This window comes from Cydia strobilella, chromosome 6 (assembly GCF_947568885.1).
Source record: "Cydia strobilella chromosome 6, ilCydStro3.1, whole genome shotgun sequence".
In the NCBI taxonomy this organism is placed as follows: domain Eukaryota; kingdom Metazoa; phylum Arthropoda; class Insecta; order Lepidoptera; family Tortricidae; genus Cydia; species Cydia strobilella.
In genome coordinates, this window is record NC_086046.1 from 13926822 (window position 1) to 13947727 (window position 20906).

Here is a 20906-nt window from a genome sequence, read left to right on the forward strand (position 1 = left end):
GCAGACGCTCTTGACGCTCTCTTGCGAGTTGTATAGTTTCATTTCGGGTGTGGCATAACTTTTTGAAATAAAATATTATTTTATCCGCGAGCTAGTGGTACAGCGTGATCAACATGACTTGGCATAATGTATTTGCAGTTATTTCTTTGCTGGTTATTTCGGTTATCGTAGGTAAGGGGACCGATTAAACATCGTGTTTACATCACTGTCTTGAATAAAAGTTTGGTGACTTTTATCATTGTTTCTTTACAGTATTCGGACTGGAATGCTACGTTTGTGAAAACCAAGAAGATAACAATGAGAAATGCGTGAAAACCATCATGACTTGTCGAGATTATGAAGATGTATGTTTGACTAAAATAAAATGGGGCAGTCCGCCTTATTGGTCTCAAGGGGCGAAGAAGCAATACTACATATCGAAGACTTGTTCGAGCAAGACCGAATGCGCGGCCATCAGGCAGCGGTACATGCCCACCTGCACCCATATCTGGTATCAGGATTGGGAATGTTCGGATTGTTGTCAAGGAGATAGGTGTAATTACTATATCATAGTGAGTGGCTACATTATACTCTTAGTAAAGGTGAAGTTCAGACGGCAAGTTTACCTATGTATCTATACCAGGGACACCTGGTGGGGCACCTAAAAAGCCCACTTGCCATATGTTGAGTATCACTGTGTGGAAAAAATTTATGGGCCCTGAAGGGAAAGTACCTTGAAACCTTAAGTTAGCTTATTTTACTTAAAAGAACCATTCTTTTATTTTTAAAAAGAAACAAAACTGCATTAAAAGATTTTTAAATTTCCTTCTCGTCCGGAAATCACACACAAAAAAAATCCAATAAATAAACAGCTCTATTTTATTGTACTAGTTGATACAGTTAATGTTAATGTTAACATTTCTCCAAGAAACATAAGGAACATGAGCTAACTTAAGGTTTTAAGGCACTTCCCCTCCAGGGCCCATTATTTTTTTTCCAACCTGTATAACAGAACTATTCTATGACAGTTATTAACTGTACAAGTACTGAGTAAAGTTTGTTTGATTATACAAAGAAATAATAGCCATCGAAAATTGAAACCAAGCCCAAGTATTCTAATAGGAAATACATTGAATTTGGGATTCATTGACATTTTTTTTTTGTGTTGCAGAGTGGAAGTGATGCAGTGAAGCCTATGTATGCAGTACTTCTTGGAGCTATCCTAATAGCCAAACAGCTAATATTTAGTTAAATTTTATAATTAATTGGATACTATAATTTCCGTCCATTTACCATAGTTTTAAGAAAGTCTGATTAACTTTTCCAATTATTTAACAGAGTTTTTGATAGTGATTTCTTAACTTGATAAGAAACCTACATTACATTCCAAGAGGTATTTTATGATAGTTCATACACTTTATTATATATTTTATTTGTCATTTTTTTATAATGCAATGAATTTCATAATATACAGTGCAGTTCTATTTAAAATGGTGAATGCGATCTTTACATTTAGTTTAGGTATAGTATCATATATTTTATGTTGAAAGTAAAAGGTGAAGTAAGACAATTATCATACTCTCATCGTGTGATGACCACTATAAAATCATGACCCAGCAAAAGTGCCTAAGAAAAGTATGTTATGAAATGAGAAAACCACTTATATTTAAGTATAGTAAATGATCCATTATATGAAATTAAATTAGCACATACCAATTATAACAAAGGTAATTTTCTTAATGATTATGTCAAAAACAGGCACCCCAAATTTGTACTGTTTTTCATGTTACAGTAAAACCATAATTTTCCACTGGCCTAGCAATGTAATCTGTAATACCAATGTAATGAGAAAATATGCCTTCAACCTGGTCACTGTGAACTTGGCTTTCTAATTAGGAATGATCTGATTGGTTACAAGCATCGCTAGGCTGGCACACAATGACGATTTGGCGATTTGACTGCATTCTTAACGTGAACAAACTACCTGTGTTGTAATGACTCAGTACCAATTTTTAACATAGAAATAACAATGTTCACGAAACTGTGTGCCTTAATACTTTCTTAGTTATTAAGTTTTTTTTAAATGTCCACAAAGTAGTCAGAGAGCAGCTTATTTAAATAGAATCAATACATATGCATTAGAATCTTTACATATGATGGTAGTGTTACTAATTATATATTTTACTTCCGTCCGCTTATGAAAGTTATGAATTTTATACATGTAGTAGTTATTGTTTTTATTATAAAAAGAATCTCTTTTATTGAGACAATGTATATTGATTTATATCATAGTTTCATGTTAGATTTAGGGTTTTCGTATTTAACTTACTATTTTCAAGTGAATATGCATCTATTATGTATGACAATGCAAGGACTGAGAAATGAAATCTCAAAAGTTTTTATGTATGTATGTATTTTAATTTGAGTTTTTATACTTGTAATGTCCAGATAAACCTAATTTTATGTCTTAGTATGTATGTATGTCACTGTAGTCATGAAGGAGAGGAAATTGAAAGCTGGTGTGGGTATCTGACCCTGAGTGGACATATTTTTTTACTATATTAATCTATTTGTGCTTCTATTATTGATTTGTCATCTTTTCTCTATTCTTTATATTCGTTATTTATTTAACTTTTTCTACAATCTCATACGTATTTGTCCGCCATTTACATTCAATTTTCATACGCTTAGACAGCGCTCAGAGGAGTAACTGGAAGAGATCCCTTGAAGGGACGAGTTCAACATTGTAATACGTATTATGTATCATTTTTGTGTTCATTTTTACAGTAAAGACCTTATACATGTGTTCATGAATGTATAGTATGTAACAAAAACAATACACTTTCTACCATTTACTTTGTTTTATTTAAAAAAAAAATTTTGCTAATGATATATTATAGATTTCACTTTATGAACCACTCAAAAATCACTTTTAGAATGTGATTGCTCAGATGTCAAATAACAACTGGACAAAGCTGTTTAAACCACAAATAAGTATGTTTATATTCTTCTACGTTTAAATTAACAATTTATGAATCTGCGGGTATTATTCTTTGACGACCGGTCTGGCCTAGTGGGTAGTGACCCTGCTTGTGAAGCCGATGGTCATGGGTTCGAATCCCGGTAAGGGCATTTATTTGTGTGATGAACACAGACTGATATTTATTCCTGAGTCATGGATGTTTTCTATGTATTTAAGTATAGATGGTCAAGCAAATTTTGTCAGTAGAAAAAGGCGGTAAATTTAAAAAATGTAGGCGCGAAGGGATATCGTCATTATCGTCCCATAGAAAATTTGAATTTCGCGCCTTTTTCTACTGACAAGATTTGCTTGACCATCCTATATTTGTATAAGTATTATGTATTATATATATCGTTGGCTGAGTACATTCTTTGCTGAGTACCCACAACAAGCCTTCTTGAGCTTACCGTGGGACTTAGTCAATTTGTGTAAAGGTTCCTCCACACTCGAACGCGAGTTTGGAGTCTAGTTCGCTAACCAGCGAAATCGACTCCACACTCGCGTTCGCATCTTCGCGCCGCGTAGTCTGGAGCGTACTTAAGAATGTCCGTATAATATTTATAGTTTGTCAAACGACTGTTTCATTTCAAACATTGACAGAGATTTATATCTTTGTCTTACACTAGCACTAGCACCCAAAAAAAGGATGAGTATAGTTTTTTGGTTCTTATTTAGGGCCAATTTGGTTTGACCAACTATATTATTTATTCTCGTATTTTTCTAAAAAATATTAAATTTTAATCAAAAAACACAATAGAAGTCGACTTAAAAATTAACTATAGTTTGTCGAAGGACTGTCTTATTTCAACCATAGACAAAGAGAATTATACTATCTTTGTCTTACACTAGTACTAGCACCCAAAAGAAAAGGATGAGTATAGTTTTTTTTTGTTTTCATTTACTGACAATTTGGTTTGACAATATGGTATACTCTGGTAAACCCACTTTATTAGTAGAAAAAGCTCGAAATTCAAATTTTCTACTCACAGAAATGGCTTGCTAAACTATAGTTGATCAGGCAAATCTTGTCAGTAGAAAAAGGCGGCAAATTTAAAAAAATGTAGGCGCGAAGGGTTATCGTCCCATAGAAAATTTGAATTTCGCGCCTTTTTCTACTAGCAAGTTTTGCTTAAACAACTATAATAATAACCCCTTTAACCATAGACATAGAATATACAAGTAGTTATAGACGTGCCACCGAGTGACCGGGGGTAAGAGAAAGAATATTCATATAAAATGTATACTACGCAATTTATCCGGTTTGCATGTCCAATGTCTTTTCTCTTTCATTTATAAATTTCGGTATTTCGCCATAGCCTCCTTGCTATGATGCCCACATGACGCCATAACCCGACCATGAAAAAATGCCCGGTCGGTGATAAACACAAAGCATGGCACTATTTTCTCTTCCCTCTTATAGGAATCGCAATAAGACTATCTTTCTCTATCAAAGAGTGTCAGGCCCTTGCCTTTAACATTATACCACACCGTCCATTGGTCCGACCGTGTTAGGAACACGGAGATCCTTAGGCGCGCCGATGTCGCTGGAATGGAGGCCTACCTAATGAGACGACAACTACGATGGTGCGGTCACGTCTCCCGCATGTCCCAGGATCGAGTCGCGAAACGCATCTTCTACTGCGAACTGCAAGATGGAAAGCGCAAGCAAGGCGGCCAGTTCTTGCGGTTAAAAGATGTGTTGAAGCGGCATATGAAGAGCGCTCATATAGAGCCAACGACATGGGAGAGCCTAGCCAGTGACCGTCCACGTTGGAGGCATATTGTGCAGACGCAGGTGCGTCAGTTTGAAGCTAGGCGGCGCACAGAACTCGACGCTAAGCGCGACGAGCTAAAGGCCAGACCACCTGTGGCCATACGTTACAATTATGTCGGAGGGGTGCTGACCTGCAGCGAGTGTGGTCGCACATTCGCTGCAAGAATTGCCTATGTCAGTCACCTGAGAGCGCACCAGCGACGCTGTCAGTGGTAAAACGCAGTCGCTGTGGCCGAAATCGGCTAGATGATGATGATGATGATACCACACCACCACACCGTCTTAACTTGGTCCTAACCGCTTCTAAACCGCCGGATGCCATATCCCATTCTTGTCGTGTGAAGTTGTGAACGCAAAGAATATGTGTGAACGACTTTTATCGAACCATAGACAAGACAGACTACTATATATGACGTTTCGTTCAGGCTGCCAACTAACCGGGGCGCTGAGCTGACGGCAATCGGCACAGAATATTATTCTGGAAATAGTGGAAATTGGAAACTTACCCCATAAAATAGTTCTAAAATGAGTAGACGTGGTTGTAATTTATTTAGTTACAAATTTCTAGCATGTATTTTAGTTTTGGTAAGTTATAAAATTCTTAAAGAAAAACATGGTATTACAATGTACATTTCTGCCATTTCTGGCCACGGTTTAATTGTTGATTTTATGGTTTTGATTCGTTAACTAATTGATATATCATCATTGAACATTGTTACGTTTTAGATTTGCCACTGTTTTTACAACCCGACCGATAGCGGCGCCGTACAGATTACGCAAAGTAACTTGGATATGGTCTTGGGTGAGTATTGTTTCTTTATTTTTCCGCATATCATGATACCGTGTCTACTCAAATATCAGTTGCGTAAACAAATCAAATTGACAATTGTCGCGTCATAATACCGTTACTGATGAGGTTAGTACCTATGTTAGTTACCAATTTAGTATAAGGTCTAATTCATAATTATAATAATAATTCATAAATATCAGGGTCCATGCACTTAAAAAAAAAGTAAAATAAAGGTTAATATGAAATAAATATTAAATATTATTATTAATTATTTAATTTTATGAAATAAATAAATCTAAATCTATGTTTACTGCAGTAATCAGCTTAAGAGTCCCCGGCAAGCTCGGCCGAAATTCACCTTCCTATAAAACTTACAAACGGAGTTTTGTTCTCATTTTTAAACTATGTGTTGGATTGGTAATGAAACTGCACATACAGTTGTGTGCAATAAAATAGCAGTCATTAGGAAAATGAAAATTAGGGGAAATCTATAACTTTAGATCAATTATATTGGATCTTTTTTTATAATTCTTCTGCATTACTTAACATTGTTATCTTAACATTGGAGGGGTATTCCTACCTGTATCGTCCGTATAATACGCTCCTTATACGAAGGTGGCGCATGCAGGGTGGTCCATGAGAAGGAGCTTGGAGCTCCGATTCAGATTTCAGCCGGAGTAAAGCAAGGGTGCCTCCTATCGCCGCTTTTATTTGTGATTCTCCTGGATGACGTCATGCGTAATGTGGTATCGACACCGAGAGGTATACCTTGGGACACGAACGTGTTGGAGGACTTAGACTACGTGGACGACATAGTGTTGATTTCGCCTACTCTTGCTTATCTAGAAGCTAAACTTGAAGGTCTTAAAGAAGAGGCTGATAGAATGGGCCTGCGAATCAACAGACGCAAGACAGTCAGCATGCAAGTGAACTCAAGTACAACGGATCCACTATCACTGGGGGGCGAAAGCCTAGACTCGGTGTCCAAGTTTGCGTACCTAGGGAGCGCATTATCCTGCAAAGGTGGAGCGGATGATGACATCGACAACAGGATAAAGAAGGCGAAGGCTGCGTTCGCTCAGTTAAAGGCTGTCTGGGAGTCAAATGTGCTCAAGCGACGTGTTAAACTTTCCCTCTTCGAATCCCGTGAAATCAGTGTTGCTTTTTGGCTGCGAAACGTGGAGAGTGACGAAGGGCCTAACGAATAAACTTCAAGTCTTCGTCAACAAGTCCCTCAGGTCGATAGTTCGCGTTTTCGGGCCAAAAACTATTCGAAATGAAGACCTATGGAGTATATGCCGGCAAACACCCATTGGCGAAGAAATCGCGACACGGAAATGGAGATGGATAGGACATACTATTCGAAGAGGGGAAACGAATAACGCAACCGTCGCTTTCGGTTGGAAACCGCCGGACGGAAGCCGTGGCTCCGGGCGCCCTGTACACTCTTGGCAGCGGTCCGTCATGAGTGAGCTATGAGCGGTCGGGTTGAGCTGGAGCGAGGCCAGAAGGGTCGCTGAAGATAGGAAGGAGTGGCGCGAGCTTGTGAAGGCCCTTAGCACCTCTGGGGTGCCATAGGACAACAACAACACTTAACATTGTTTGTGCTTAACCTTTCGTATGCACATGTAAAAAAATTGCCAGAAAAAGAAATAGAAATCATGACGACTTCATGTTTAAGTTGAATATATATGGATAAATTTATTTATTTATACATATATATGTAGCTGATCTGCTCCTGAGCATACGAAAGGTTAAATAATATTGGTAGTATAAATAAAATGTCATGAAAATCGGCTTTTTTACTACCTTGCGGAAATTCTTATAAAAACGTAATAACCTACGAAAAAATACAATTGTGTACTATAATTGTAATTTAGTATCTTGTCTGTTATTTCCAATCAGCTTTACATCTAAACCCATGTCATCCAATTGTAGTGTAGTTACAGTTACAGCATGATCTGAATTCGCAAAAATGTTCTGTTCTGAATTAGAAATTTTGATTTCGCATCAATAGCTGAGAATCTGGAGTCTGGACATATAGGATTCAAAAACTGTCTATAACATTCATCATTCCATCCACATTCATTGAAGTTTATTTGTTTGTTATAGCTTCCAATGAGGTGGTATTTATCAATTTCTACGCTGAATGGTGTAGATTCAGCAACATGCTGATGCCCATATTTGATGATGCTGCAGACGAAGTGACCAAAGCCGGATATGACCCTGGCAAGGTGGTCATGGGGAAGGTGGACTGTGACAAGGAAGGAGCGGTGGCAACCAGGTTCCATATAACAAAGTATCCCACATTGAAGCTTTTCCGTAATGGGTTGCCTGCCAAAAAAGAATACAGAGGTATGTGTTTTGGTTAGACGCTTGAATACTTCAACAGGTTCTTTGTGATGTGTTTACAAAGACTTGCCTTTACTACAAATGCACTTATTTGTAAATCATTACAACAAGCCTCACCATTTGCATCCCACACCAGTCCAGGATTATTTCCTAAATTCTATTTTATACAAATGGCTATTTTCAGACCCACTAAAAGAAGCCGAAGAAGCGTTTGTACTGTTAATATACCATATTATGGGTATAGGTGTATTTATTCGTTGAAAGTGCGAGTTGTCTTTGAGGCAGCTAATAAAAACAGTAACACATTTATGAGTTTATTTTATTACCTCATTTTGTACGTGTTGTTTAATAACCATATACTTTATTATTTTTATGCATAAATTACTGATAAGGATAACACACTACATTACATAATTACGAGCATCAATATTATCCTTATAATCTTTAAGTGGAGCATCAATATTATCCTTATAATCTTTAAGTGGTTAGTAATTTCTTGGTTCTGTGTTGTGTAAATGGTTAATAATTGCGACCACAGGTCTACCTGCCTTATAATTAGTTTACTGGTAGGTATAGTTGTGAAAAGGTAACAGGAAGATAGGCAAGATTTGCATTCATAATATTTAAATAATTTATGAAAAGAAGTTTCTAATTTACACTCTTTTCTTCCTATAAATTACATTGCAACTTTTTCCTAGTTGTCCTCATACACATACACACATAAGAAAAGAAGTTTATTGGAAAAAACTTTATTTTCGTTTTCTAAATCATTATTTGTGGCTTTCCATTACAGAAGGGTCCTCCGTCCTTATGATTCAAGTGCAATAAGGAGTTTTCGTCTGAAATTCCAACAGAAATTCTGATAGAATTGTCCTTATTGTCCTTATATTATTGTACATTCTGTAAGTTTGTCTATCTATCTAATTCGAATTTTCCACTCACTTACTCTAAGGTTAGCTGGAAGAGATCCCTTATAGGGATAAGCTCGCCTTTGTACCTAAATTTATATGAATTTCATGTTAACAATTTTTGTTTTGTACAATAAAGTAATTTACTACTACTACTTATTGCATATGAAGCACCCTTCTCTGTGGAAAGCCACATTTGAAAGTGTTAGACCTATTAAAAGATGACACATTATTAATTACAAAAAAAAATGTTTTCACTTTTAGTTACATTTATGGAGTGCCTCCCTTAAAAATATATATTTTTTAATTTTAAATTATTACATACATGACCCAGCGACTTACAAAATACACCCATGTTCCCAATTTTATTCAAACGTTATAGTTTTTGAGATAAATGGCTGTGACATATGGACAGACAAACGGACGAACTGACATATTGACATGACGAAACTTCAAAGGACTGCCTTTGTTATTTTGGCTATGGATCCCTAAAAATGTTTATTATTTTTCTAACAAACGCAAAGGGACAAATAATATATTTTTGTGATTTCTATATTTTTGACATGTTTGTTACCATATTAAATGATTTTAAATTGAAATTGAGGCAAAACATATTCTATCTATGAAAGGTCTTTGTAATTATTAACCACACTACTCTATATATGTTTAGGTCAGCGATCAGTAGAAGCATTCTCGGACTTTATCAAAAAACAGCTGACCGATCCGGTCATCATGTTCAGTTCTCTCAAAGAGCTCCATGACCTAAGCGAGGACAAGAGACATATCATTGGCTACATGGATCGCAGGGACCAGGAGGAATACCAGGTGCTCAGGAGAGTGGCTGCTAGTCTTAAGGATGAGTGCCTTTTCCATGCCGGCTTTGGGGATGCGTCGACACAAATGCATCCACCAGGTAATATTTAGTTGGTCAAGTCAATGCTAAGGTATTCACATTGGATACTGTCCCGCCTCCGGTGTGCGAGCGGGACATAGCTATACATATACGTGCTTAGCGCTGTCTCGCTCACACATTGAGCACACACAGCGACGTGCGGATCCGCATCAGTGAGATGATTGAGTAACAAATATCGACTGGAACTTTTCTTCGTCAGGCCCGGTTTGGTATAGGGGAGACCGAGGGGAGTTGAAACAAGTTTGACATTATATATCATACTAATAAATCTATTTGCCAGAATTCTACAAGATTAGTACCAACCTATAGCCCATTTCTTCCACATTTATACGACACAAACAAAAAAAGCGTAAGTATAAACGCTTGCGCGAACAAATCATTCTGTTTCAATTCCCCTCATACCGAGGTAAGATGAAACAGGGGTTGAGGTATTCGAAACAGTAATTGATTTTGTTAACTAAGGCTGTATATTAGAAAAATTATACATTAATTTAAAGGGTACTGGTAAAAAATAAAAATCTAAAATGACCATTCATATATATTTATTATTCTCTATTAATTTTGAATATTTAAAAAACATATTTTATCGTAACAATTGTACACTATTAATTTGTTACGTGGGATGAGAATTAACAAACAAAGAAGTAACTCTGGCACAGATTATGCGTTTACTTTAATTTTTCCCATTTTTTTCTTGGTCTTTTTTCCTTTATTTTTAGCGTGTATTGTTTTTTTATTAAGGAACATTAAGGAATCTTGATTATCTTTTTTTGCTGATCTAGCTGTTTCAATGGCAGCTAAATCATTTTTAATTGGAGAAAAACCAAATAAGTTAGTTAAAACCAATTAGTCTGTTTTTCTTTCCCTGGACTTTATCAATATTATGAGAATTTCAGGTGAAAATGGAATATCACGAAACGTTCAAGATACATTACTAGATGCAAATTCTGTTGTTATCGTATGTTTCTTGGCTCGCCATACCTCTGTCTGATTTTTAATGGTACGCTAAAATAAAATATTTAGAAAAGACAAAATTAAACTTCATTTTATATCAATTCAGCCATACAAAATAAAACCGAGGAGAGTTACTCTCAGTAGCAAAACACCTCCCATCTTTTATAGAAATGCATCCCTATCGCAAACAACAGGCAATGACTTGCACCGTTTATTGATTATTCAATCTTTAGTTATTGATTTTTCGAAACATACATAATACAAGCCAAGACACTAACACATTATAAAGTACTTAATAAAAGCCTAAACCTAGACAAAAAAAAATTGAGGTTATATATTATTTTGAAAAAAAGTTATAATATGTACTAAATAATATTTTACAGTACATTTGGTGCTACTTTTTCACATTAGTGCTTTTCGTGCATATGTCGAAAGTTTAAAGGGCCATATGTACTGTCCAACGTTGTACGATACACGTGCGAAAAGGTAATTCGCAACTCGTGTCGATTTAAAACACTCCCTGCGGTTTCCTCTTTTCCGCACTTGTATCGTAAATAACTATTATGTGGGTTTGTCAATTTTTGGACGAATAAAGTACTTGGTAACTGAAAAAAAAAAACTATTAAAATCTTAAACTCATATCTGTGTTTCAAAACCCCTCGGTCTCCCCTAATACAACACACATAGCCTGTATGCACACATGTTTTCCTTAATATTCATGTGGCATTTCTTTCTTTATGCTGCCATTTCACTGTGTTTTGTTATCGGAATATGTCTAAACATTATTGTTGGATTTCTTTCCTTAATCTGAAAAGTATACATGACGCAAACCCAAACCAAAAAATTCATTGCCGTTAAAACTATGTATCGCAAATGAAAGCGGCGCAGCCATACAACATTTACATAACACATTCTTTAAATTGAACAATGCCCCAGCTCGTAGTATTAATGCCAATAAAACTTTATCGGTTTTTACGCACGTTCTGTTCTTATTTTATTTAAAACAAAGGAATAAATTATAACGTAATTACCTTATCTCTATCATACTATAGTTTTTGCTTTGTCTAACAATAAAACGAATAACGAAGACATTGTAATATGGAGTGACACATTCTTACATCACTTGTTTTACTGTGACGTAGCCGTTGGCTTCTAATTGTGTTTTCGGTTATTAGAATTTTCTCGATGAGTATTAGTTGCCTTTGGAAAGAAAAGTGCAGTCAGCGATAAAAGCTTGTACCAAAACAAAAATTTTGCCAAATCTTTATTTTCTTTTAAGGCGGTTCCCTGAGCCAGAAGGCGAAAAATCTCCTTATATGATCGTATTTTTCTAAGAGACGTTGATATTCGTAGACGTGGAAAAAATATATGTAGTTCTTGATTATATTATCTTTAATTTATAAGCTTCCGATACACGTATTATGACACTTCGCTCGATACAATTAATTCCCAAAGTAACCTCTAGCTAGGACTTTTAATCCAACTTTACTCGGTTATTTATTATGTGACACTATAAACAAAAAAAGGAGAAAAAACAAACTTAACTTAAGTAGTAATTTTACCGCTTTCGAATTTCGATATTGTAAGGCAACGTTTTTAAAATAAATAAAAATCGACAAATTCGATCAAAATTGACACTTGGCGCGCATGGTCCTTCCCGTTCTTTCTTGCGAAATGTGACAGTGATAGCGGCAAACCGATGGAATAAGATTAAGAAATATTTCTATTTCAGGCCAGCCAATTGTTGTATTTAGAACGGACCGAAAAGTGTCCGAAGAGCCAGATGAAACCTACAAGGGCTCCCTCACCAACTTCGACGAGCTCTACAAATGGGTGCAAGAGAAGTGTATCCCTATAGTGCGGGAGATCACCTTTGAGAACGCAGAGGAATTAACGGAGGAGGGATTGCCGTTCCTCATCTTGTTCCACCATCCTACTGACACGGACAGTGTGAAGAAATATAAGGAGATTATTAAGAGAGATTTGGAGTCTGAAAAACGTAAGTTAACTTATCATTTCAGAGTTTTAGACGCAAATTCGACAGCGAAGTATGTTCGGCCTCAAATATGTACTTACACATACCTATTATGCGGAAACTTTATCTTCCATACTTCAGTACAATTGAATACAAATAGTACAGTACCTGGGTTCAATTCTCTTATTCGATTCTAATTCTTTTGCATTTAGTTACGGGGTATCGCAAACCAGGCCTTAAGCCGTAGTGTTATATACAGGGTGTTTTTTTCAACCCATTCTTTAGCCATATTTTGCGATGTTAATATATGTCTGAGCAACTTTTACTATAAGATTAACCTTCAAATTGCAAAAATAAACTTTGTCTCTCCCATAGCAAACATCGACATCTGATCTGCCAAAATGTGTGAAACAGCTAATATTTTCGCGATTTCGGGGTTGATCCCGTAGTAAAAGTTGCTCGGTATGATTTATATTTATTATCACCTCGCAAAATATGGCCAAGGGTTGAATAAAATAACCTTTATGTGCCAATGTCGTTCGCATGTACGCGCATTCCACGATAATGTCGCTTACGTACCGCTTTTGCCTTGTATGGCAGCTACCTCAATCAAAATCGGAAAGCTCGAGAAAGGAAAGCTTTTTTAGGCTAGTCTTTAAATATTATCAGACCCAATATCGTTTCTCAGCATGTTCAGAAGTATAAGAACATTCTTGTGGAATGCCCCTGGTAGCGGTTGTTGAAAATCATGGCCCATTTAAAAGTGAATATAAACGATTTCCAGAAAACATCAACTTCCTAACGGCGGATGGCGTGAGGTTCGAGCACCCGCTGCACCACCTCGGCAAGTCCGTGTCCGACCTGCCGCTCATCGCCATCGACTCGTTCCGGCACATGTACCTGTTCCCCAGCTACAGCGACATGGAGAAGCCTGGGAAGCTCTTTCAGTTCTTGCAAGACTTGTACTCGGGAAAACTACATAGGTAGGTTTAAACTGAAATATATACTAAAGTGTTCAATACATACTTGCATCACCTCAAATCCGTGACGTTCGTGTCGGACCTGCCGCTCATCGTCATCGACTATGTACCTGTTCTCCAGCTACAGCGACATGGACAAGCCTGGGAAGCTCTACCAGTTCCTAGGGTCCTACAGGACTACAGGACTCCGGGGAAACTACATATTAGGTATTCATTATTATTGATCAAGAAAGCGCGTCGCGCGAGCAAATCTCCGTTTTAGCTTCGGCAAAAGTAGTTTGGTGTGTCTGTGCGGCGGCTGTTCTCCTTTACGGCTCGCATTTCTCAACCGATTCTCATCAAAAGGTAGCTTAATATACCTAAGAGGAATTATGTTCACTGCAGGTAAACGATTTCTCCAAGCTTCTTATACGTAATGGTTAACCAAAATGATAACAGTAACTATTTTCATTACATTGCTTGTCACATAACTCCTCTTAAATAATAATATTATGACGATTTCACTGTGAAATATTGTGAAAATCTGTACACGAAGTTCTACCAATCTTATTGCTATCTAAGAATGTGCTGTATTATCAATAAGATACCATATTACGAGTATTTCGGCGTAATTATTAGTATTAGTTTATCCTGCACTAGCTACTCTATGAATAGTAAATTACTTTGTTGACATATTTTATAACCTGCAGAAATTTTACGGTCGAGCTACTTAGTACAATAATGTCAATCCGCGCGTCAATACCGAATTAAGCGTGACTGTAAAATACCGCGAATTTAAACCTTAAAATTATTTGACTCTAGGTTTAATTTCCAATGTACATCGTATTCTTTGACCCCGACTGTTTAGGTTAGCTACTGGAGATAAAATTTACTTTTAAACAAACATTTTCCCTCGCAACTGGTGTTATTTTCAAAAAATGTATACCAGCTTATTATTACTACTGTTTTTCACCCTACTTGAATATTTTAACAATAGTTTGGTAAGCCTTTTCCGTTAGTAGAAAAAGGCGGCAAATTTAAAAAAAGTAGGTGCGATGTCCTCCCATAGAAAATTTTAATTTCGCGCCTTTTTCTACTGACAAATTGGTTTTGCCAAAGTATACTAACGTAGTCTAGTTTGAAATGAATCAGAAACTTAAACCTTGGGCACTCGAACTAGGTATTACTGGAGATGGAGGGGACAAACCATATAAAAAGACTAAGAAATAATTAACAGTATCCTTATTCAATTTCAGGGAATTCCATTACGGCCCGGAACCGAACCAAATAGCAGACAGCAACGACATCAAAGGTACCACGCCGCCCGAATCCACGTTCAAGAAGCTAGCTCCCTCCAAGAACAGATACACGCTGCTGCGGGACGAATTATAAGGTTACTGTGGTCCTTATCATTTACTTTAAGTTTGGAGCCATCCATCTTCACCTTTCCGTTTAAATTAATTCCTTTCTGCATTTTCCTTCGATATTTATTTTAATTAAAAGTTTTTCTTTGAACAAATGTATTCATTGCATTAGATAATGCGAGAATTACCGATAAATTAAATTATGTCTGCTTAAAACGTAAACTGGCGGAACAGGTTTTGTATGTGAGTCCCAAAATGAACATGCATTTATTTGTCATAAGTCGTAAGTCCTATATGTTGACAGTTATTTTGTCGAAGAATTAGAATGTTATTTAGCGTTCTCATAAGAAATCAACGCTAAACTAGAATGGACGTAAAATGAGAATCAAACCTTAAAATAGTAGAGTTGATGTTGGGATAAGCACTACTGAATGTTAACGCTGTGAAATCATCAAATGAATTATAAGATTAGACTTTTCTTGTACTATATTAAAAGACAACTTTGATTTATTGTCATTTATACGACCATGTCTTGTCAGGCCGTACGAGTATTGTTTCATAAAAATTAATACTGTAATACACACATTTCGTTGTACAGTCGCCATCATATATATCGGAGCGGCCGAGGTGCTCAAAATTATCTGAACACGCACTCTAACGCCTTGACAATAGAGGCGTGTTCAGATATTTGTGAGCACCTCGGCCGCTCCGATATATCTGATGGGGAATGTACGTTTGCTGCAATACTAGCCGGTTTTTATACATATAAAAATTATATTATTATAGTATATACTGTATAGGTTAAAGAACCGAATTGGATTTCTATTGGTAGTTTCATAAGTAATTATTAATTTACTTTTATGTTTTCTTAGCTGCCTGGTTAATACATGCCTTTTACATTATGCTATGTTTTGCATAGTAACGTAACGTATGTTACACTAGATTTTGATTTACACCGTACAAATCAATGTAATTTACATTAATGTAAACAAAGTTCTCGCAAGTGATACCTGTTATCTTTGATCTGTATATCTTGTATATTTACTACTTGTATTATGTATTGATAAGAAATCTTGTGATCTAACCACCACTATTGTTGCGATTTATATGCGTATGTATCTCCTTTTCGTTATTTATAATTATTGTTACGCAAGTGTATAAAGTTGAAATGAAACATGAAAGCAATCGAGTGCGCATAAGTGTTGACATCTAAATGCAAGACTATTTATTCTGGCAAGTATGCAAGTACGAGAGAGACGAATGCATTATGTCTGTGAAAAGGGCCATACTCTGAGAATATGTCTGCGGTTGCGTCTAATTGTCACAACTCTTTTCATACATTTAGTATGGGTCGCGGCAATTAGACCGCGGACATATTTTTTGACAATGACCCAAAAACGCTATCACCCTACCAGTGCTGTCTTGACCTTGATGTACTTACCTGTTTCGTTAGCCTTTATCAGTCTACCATTATACCAATGATCAGTTAAGTGGGTTCCCGGAGTACGAAATGCATATAATGGTCACATTTGTCACCACATTGGTGTTCCTAATAAGGTAAAGGTATCTTATTAGAATAATAGGGTATTTGACTACTAGTGAAATCAGTTTCTTTTTTCGAACTATCAAAACGATTTTGCTACTAAGGAGTTTATATAAAACACTAGCATGTGACGTCACAATCAAATTACCTACTCTTTATAGTTTTATACGAGTTTTAAAATAAAAATTGTCTAAAAATAACTGCTGTCTACGTTTCTGGTGCTTTATTTCATGCATGGTGTAAAATTATTTATTTTAAATACAGTCAAGTATCATCAAGTACCCTATTATTCAATTTAATCCTTTTAATGACACGCCTATTTTATACAACGCGTCATCGTAAACCTTATCGGAATGCACTTACTTACTCCGTTGGCTCAGCGACCCAAAATGAGACTTGGCCTCCGACACAAGACAGCGCCACTTTTCTAGGTCCGGCGCGACCTCTCGCCAATTAGCCTCATGCATAAAGTTTATATTTGAACGAAATATGTTTTATTCGGATGTTTGTTACCGTTATATCATGTTACAAATGCATTTCCGTTATTAAATTACCATTTAATTACTTAAAATTATAAATAAAAAGTACAAAAATTTGCCCGCGAAAAGCTAGTGAGCGAAACGCTCGAAACGCCATGTGACGTCACGCGGTCGACAGATTAGTGTTATTAGTAGCAAACGTCAGTTGGGCCGCCCAACGTGTGACGTCATCACGCTCTGTCGAATTCGCGCCAAAAATTATGAGCGTTTCAACCGCTCAAAAATTTTCAACATTTTAAATATTTTTTAATAAAATAATGTTAAGGTTTACAAAAGTATTTTTATCATTTCCGGTGTTCCAACGATATAAATTATGAATCCAAAAATAAAAATAAATTCATGCATGGAGATAATTGGTGACTCGAAGCTCGCGCAGATCCGCCTCCACCCTGTCGCACCAGCGATACCTGGGGCGTCCGGTAGGAGGTCTTCCTGCTGGGCGGCCCACGTATGCTCTTCTCGCGTTCGGATCTTCATCCATCTAAATCGGAATCACGATATTAATTATCGGAATGCACGATGATTGATATTAATTAAACTGTAACCGCCATTGGTGTTAAAAGGGTTGAGAAGTTCTTATTAGGAAAACCGAATGTTTCATTTAGGTGAATGCGACCATAATTAGCCTTTAGTGTAACCGGCATGGTGAAAACTACTATAGTGATAATTTCTATATCATGTTGCGTATCATTCTTAGTCCTGCCGGGCTAGCACATGATTGGCGCGAGAGTATCTTGCCGCGACATAGACTACCCGTCCCCCTTTAATTCATACAGTTAGTAAAAGACGGGTAGTCTATCTCGCGGCGAGATACTGTCGCGTCAATCATGTGCTCGGCCTACTGAGATAAACTGTTACACAGATTGTCAATAAACTGTGGTACAGAGCGTGGAACGCACTTTTGTATCGAGATAACCAGTCTGTATTATTGATAACAAAGAGTTATTGATTGTTAGTAGAGGTCTAAGAACAAATTGTGCCCCTGAAATTATTACGACGCCATACGTGTCGCTTAACTTCAAACTCGGATAAATGAATTCGACCGTATTAGGAAATATCTATCCTATTACCTTGTCTTAATACCAAAATCGCAAAATCTGACAGTTGGATTTATCTATTAAGTTTGAAGTTAAGCTACTCGTATATTTTATGGTAACTGAATTGTCACATGACAACTTTTGACAGTCCAAATTCAAACTACCACATAATTAATGCAATGGGCCGTACAGCGACATTTAATTCAACTGTCAAATTCGAGGCACTGATTGTTCTTAGACTTTGCAGTTACCTCTTCTAATATTAATAACTCTTTGTTGATAGAGTTAGACCAAGATAACTCTGCAACACTGTGCAGACTGTGCAAGTGTTATTTATACGTCATAATTTCATAGAAGTTTAACCTTTTGACCAGTCGGATGTGGCCGTCATCGGAAAGCCTTGCCAAGGACGGCAAGGACGCCAACGACGGCTACAGCCGACAACTTCGCCGATGCAATAGGGACTTACACGGGACTCCGTAAAGTTCAATTTCGCTTAAATAATCGCGATCGCCTGGCGTCCGGGGCACGGCATACACGGCACGGCGTACGGCGTTTAAAATAAAACTTGCACATTCGGGGCTATCAACATCGCTGCAGATTTATCTTGGTCTAACTCTAGTATCTGTTTACACTTTGTTTCTTCACTTGAACCATTATGCTATTCGCTTAAGAGTGTTACATTCCTCGAGGTAAAGGAAAGAGTTGTCACTATTATGTGAAATGTTTGTACAAATTGTACGTCTTGTGTCGCGTGTTATGGTGTAATAAAATTTCTAAAACTTGAAAGGCATATTATTTAGTTATCGTTTTGAACAAAGCGAGAGTTCTCGTCGACCAAGCGATGCGAAAATCTTAAAAACTTAAAGACCTTGGCTGCGGATACTCATGCAAAGTAAGCATGAAGGAACGTCGCCTGAGGTACAGTAGATTGTTAACCGAGGGATGAAAGACGCCCATTTCTGACGAGATATTTTGCCACCTGTTCCAGCGCGGTGGCGAGTGAGGGCGCCAATAGTTCGAGCAAAGAGGATATAATAGGAAAGAGCGGTACTGTCATAGTACATTTTGTGCCACAGTAAATTCACTGCCATCTATCGACACACGATTAAAACTAAAAATAAAAATATCAATGTTTTTATATATTGTTTTTATTTGCATTAATAATTTTTATATGATTTTGACCCATGTTCTTTCACTGATATGCTTTTAAATTGTTAAATAACAAACGAAACCGTCAACGCCATCTATTCGAGAGTAGGCCATAAGTAGTGGCGCCATCTGATCGAGAATCAAATTTTCTTGATTTTCGAGGCACGTTTTTTCCTTAGACTGTATCCATCTATTACGGAGTTATATCTATTATTGGTTCGAGTTACAAATGGACGCTTTTAACAGAGTTAAACACTACTTTTCATTTCGAATACAAAAGTAAAATACATGTGTATTTTACAAAACATGGCTAAGTAAAAACTTGTAGTATTTCTTGAGGTAAGTAAAAGCATATCGCACGCAGGAAAGAAATCGCACGTTAGATGGCACTGTTTTGTCTAGTAAAAAACCCTGAGTCGCGCTATGAAGCCTATAAGGCAGAGGGAATATATTTCCCACCTGATTTTGAACTTTATATTAAAGTGATAGGGTTCAGTTTTGCATAATTTCTGACACCCTTATGCCGTATAAAGGGTTAAGATTTTCCTTGGGATAATGACTACAGGCATAGACTAATAATACTAGACCGCCAATCTCCTTGACATGCGCGTAACCAAGACGCTTATTTTCGGAGTCGACATCTAGCGTCTAGTAGCGGATGTATCAGTACCGCTACTTGACACTAGATGTCAGGAGTGTCGCGACATTTGACAGCCAAAAATGTCAACTGACGCGCGGCTATAGCCCAATGTAAACCCTCTCGGGCCTTCCGACAACGTTCACGATGACGCGACGCACACGATAGGCGTGGCGTTGAAAGGATTGTAAGTATTATGTAACCAACGTAAAAAAAAAACAGTTTTCCAGACATATATCTTGCTAGAATTGGATTTTCTCCACGAGAGAGCCATTATCCATAATTGGTTTCCACGTAGGTAGGTACAGTCAGCTGCAGAGAGGTGACCTCCTGTGCAGGGGGGTGGGGGTTGGGGGGATACATAATCTTTACCTCCCTTATGTAGGACAATATCGAGTTTACAAAGTCGAATTCGAAAACTCTTTAATTACTTACCTACCCTAATTTATCCATCCGCTCTTGACTTTTGAAATATGCGCAGCCTATAAAAGTTTCGGACAACTACAAAAAATGACCTTTCCGAAAAAAACGGCAAGTGCTTAATGAGAGACGGCGTCAAATGTGTCATTAACCGTCGTGATATCTGTCCGGGCTTGTTTTGTAAAACAAACTGGCCCGTTTTTACATATGTAGGGCAATTTCGGCTGTCACTGCAAAGCGTTTCAAGCGATTGAAGGCACCGCGGCCCGGCAGGGCGCCCGATCCGCAGAATCTTACCTTTATCTTACAAGTTTTTATGGCCGCGTTGATCTTGACTTACTATGTTTAGATTGAGTATTTGTGGAGATTCATGTTTTTAGTTTTGTACTTATTGTGCCTATAAATGGCATTCTGTTGTCTGCTTATCGAACCATTTAACTTTCGCATTTATTCCGCTTTCAGATGTTTGCTTTTGGTCAAGATCTTTGGAACGTTTTTAGGGTTCCGTATCCAAAGGGTAAAAACGGGACCCTATTATATACTAAGACTCCGCTGTCTGTCTGTCCGTCTGTCACGGCTGTATCTCAT

The 20906-nt window shown here is 37.1% G+C and overlaps 2 protein-coding genes across 4 annotated transcripts in view; both read left to right on the top strand.

Moving 5' to 3' along the window:
* LOC134742483 (endoplasmic reticulum resident protein 44) lies at positions 1-18898 on the top strand. Of its 3 annotated transcripts, none has more exons than XM_063675687.1 (8): positions 1-171; positions 253-551; positions 5502-5577; positions 7678-7920; positions 9496-9738; positions 12425-12691; positions 13452-13650; positions 14883-18898. In XM_063675687.1, exons 1-8 carry the CDS (start codon positions 114-116, stop codon positions 15016-15018), a joined length of 1521 nt encoding a protein of 506 aa, XP_063531757.1. In that variant the 5' UTR covers positions 1-113; the 3' UTR covers positions 15019-18898. The 3 variants fall into 3 exon arrangements, 2 of the variants coding, with proteins under 2 accessions (XP_063531757.1, XP_063531756.1); XR_010127935.1 differs by lacking the exons at positions 1-171; positions 253-551 and adding an exon at positions 5187-5360 and having other exon boundaries at positions 14883-18393; positions 18732-18898; XM_063675686.1 differs by lacking the exons at positions 1-171; positions 253-551 and adding an exon at positions 5187-5360.
* Positions 14895-20906, top strand: part of LOC134742488 (transcription factor Sp5-like) — a 14934-nt gene continuing 8922 nt past the window's right edge. Inside the window, exon 1 of the mRNA XM_063675700.1 lies at positions 14895-15019. The gene's annotated coding sequence lies outside the window, so the exon portion shown is untranslated. The remainder of the gene's footprint in view (positions 15020-20906) is intronic.

What these genes read in the sequence shown, in the direction of transcription:
- LOC134742483 (XM_063675687.1), top strand. Translation starts at nt 114, where the DNA reads ATGACTTGGCATAATGTATTTGCAGTTATTTCTTTGCTGGTTATTTCG. An exon ending in GACACAAATGCATCCACCAG is followed by an intron (nt 9,739 to 12,424) that starts GTAATATTTAGT and finishes TTTCTATTTCAG; the next exon opens with GCCAGCCAATTGTTGTATTT. An exon ending in AGATTTGGAGTCTGAAAAAC is followed by an intron (nt 12,692 to 13,451) that starts GTAAGTTAACTT and finishes AACGATTTCCAG; the next exon opens with AAAACATCAACTTCCTAACG.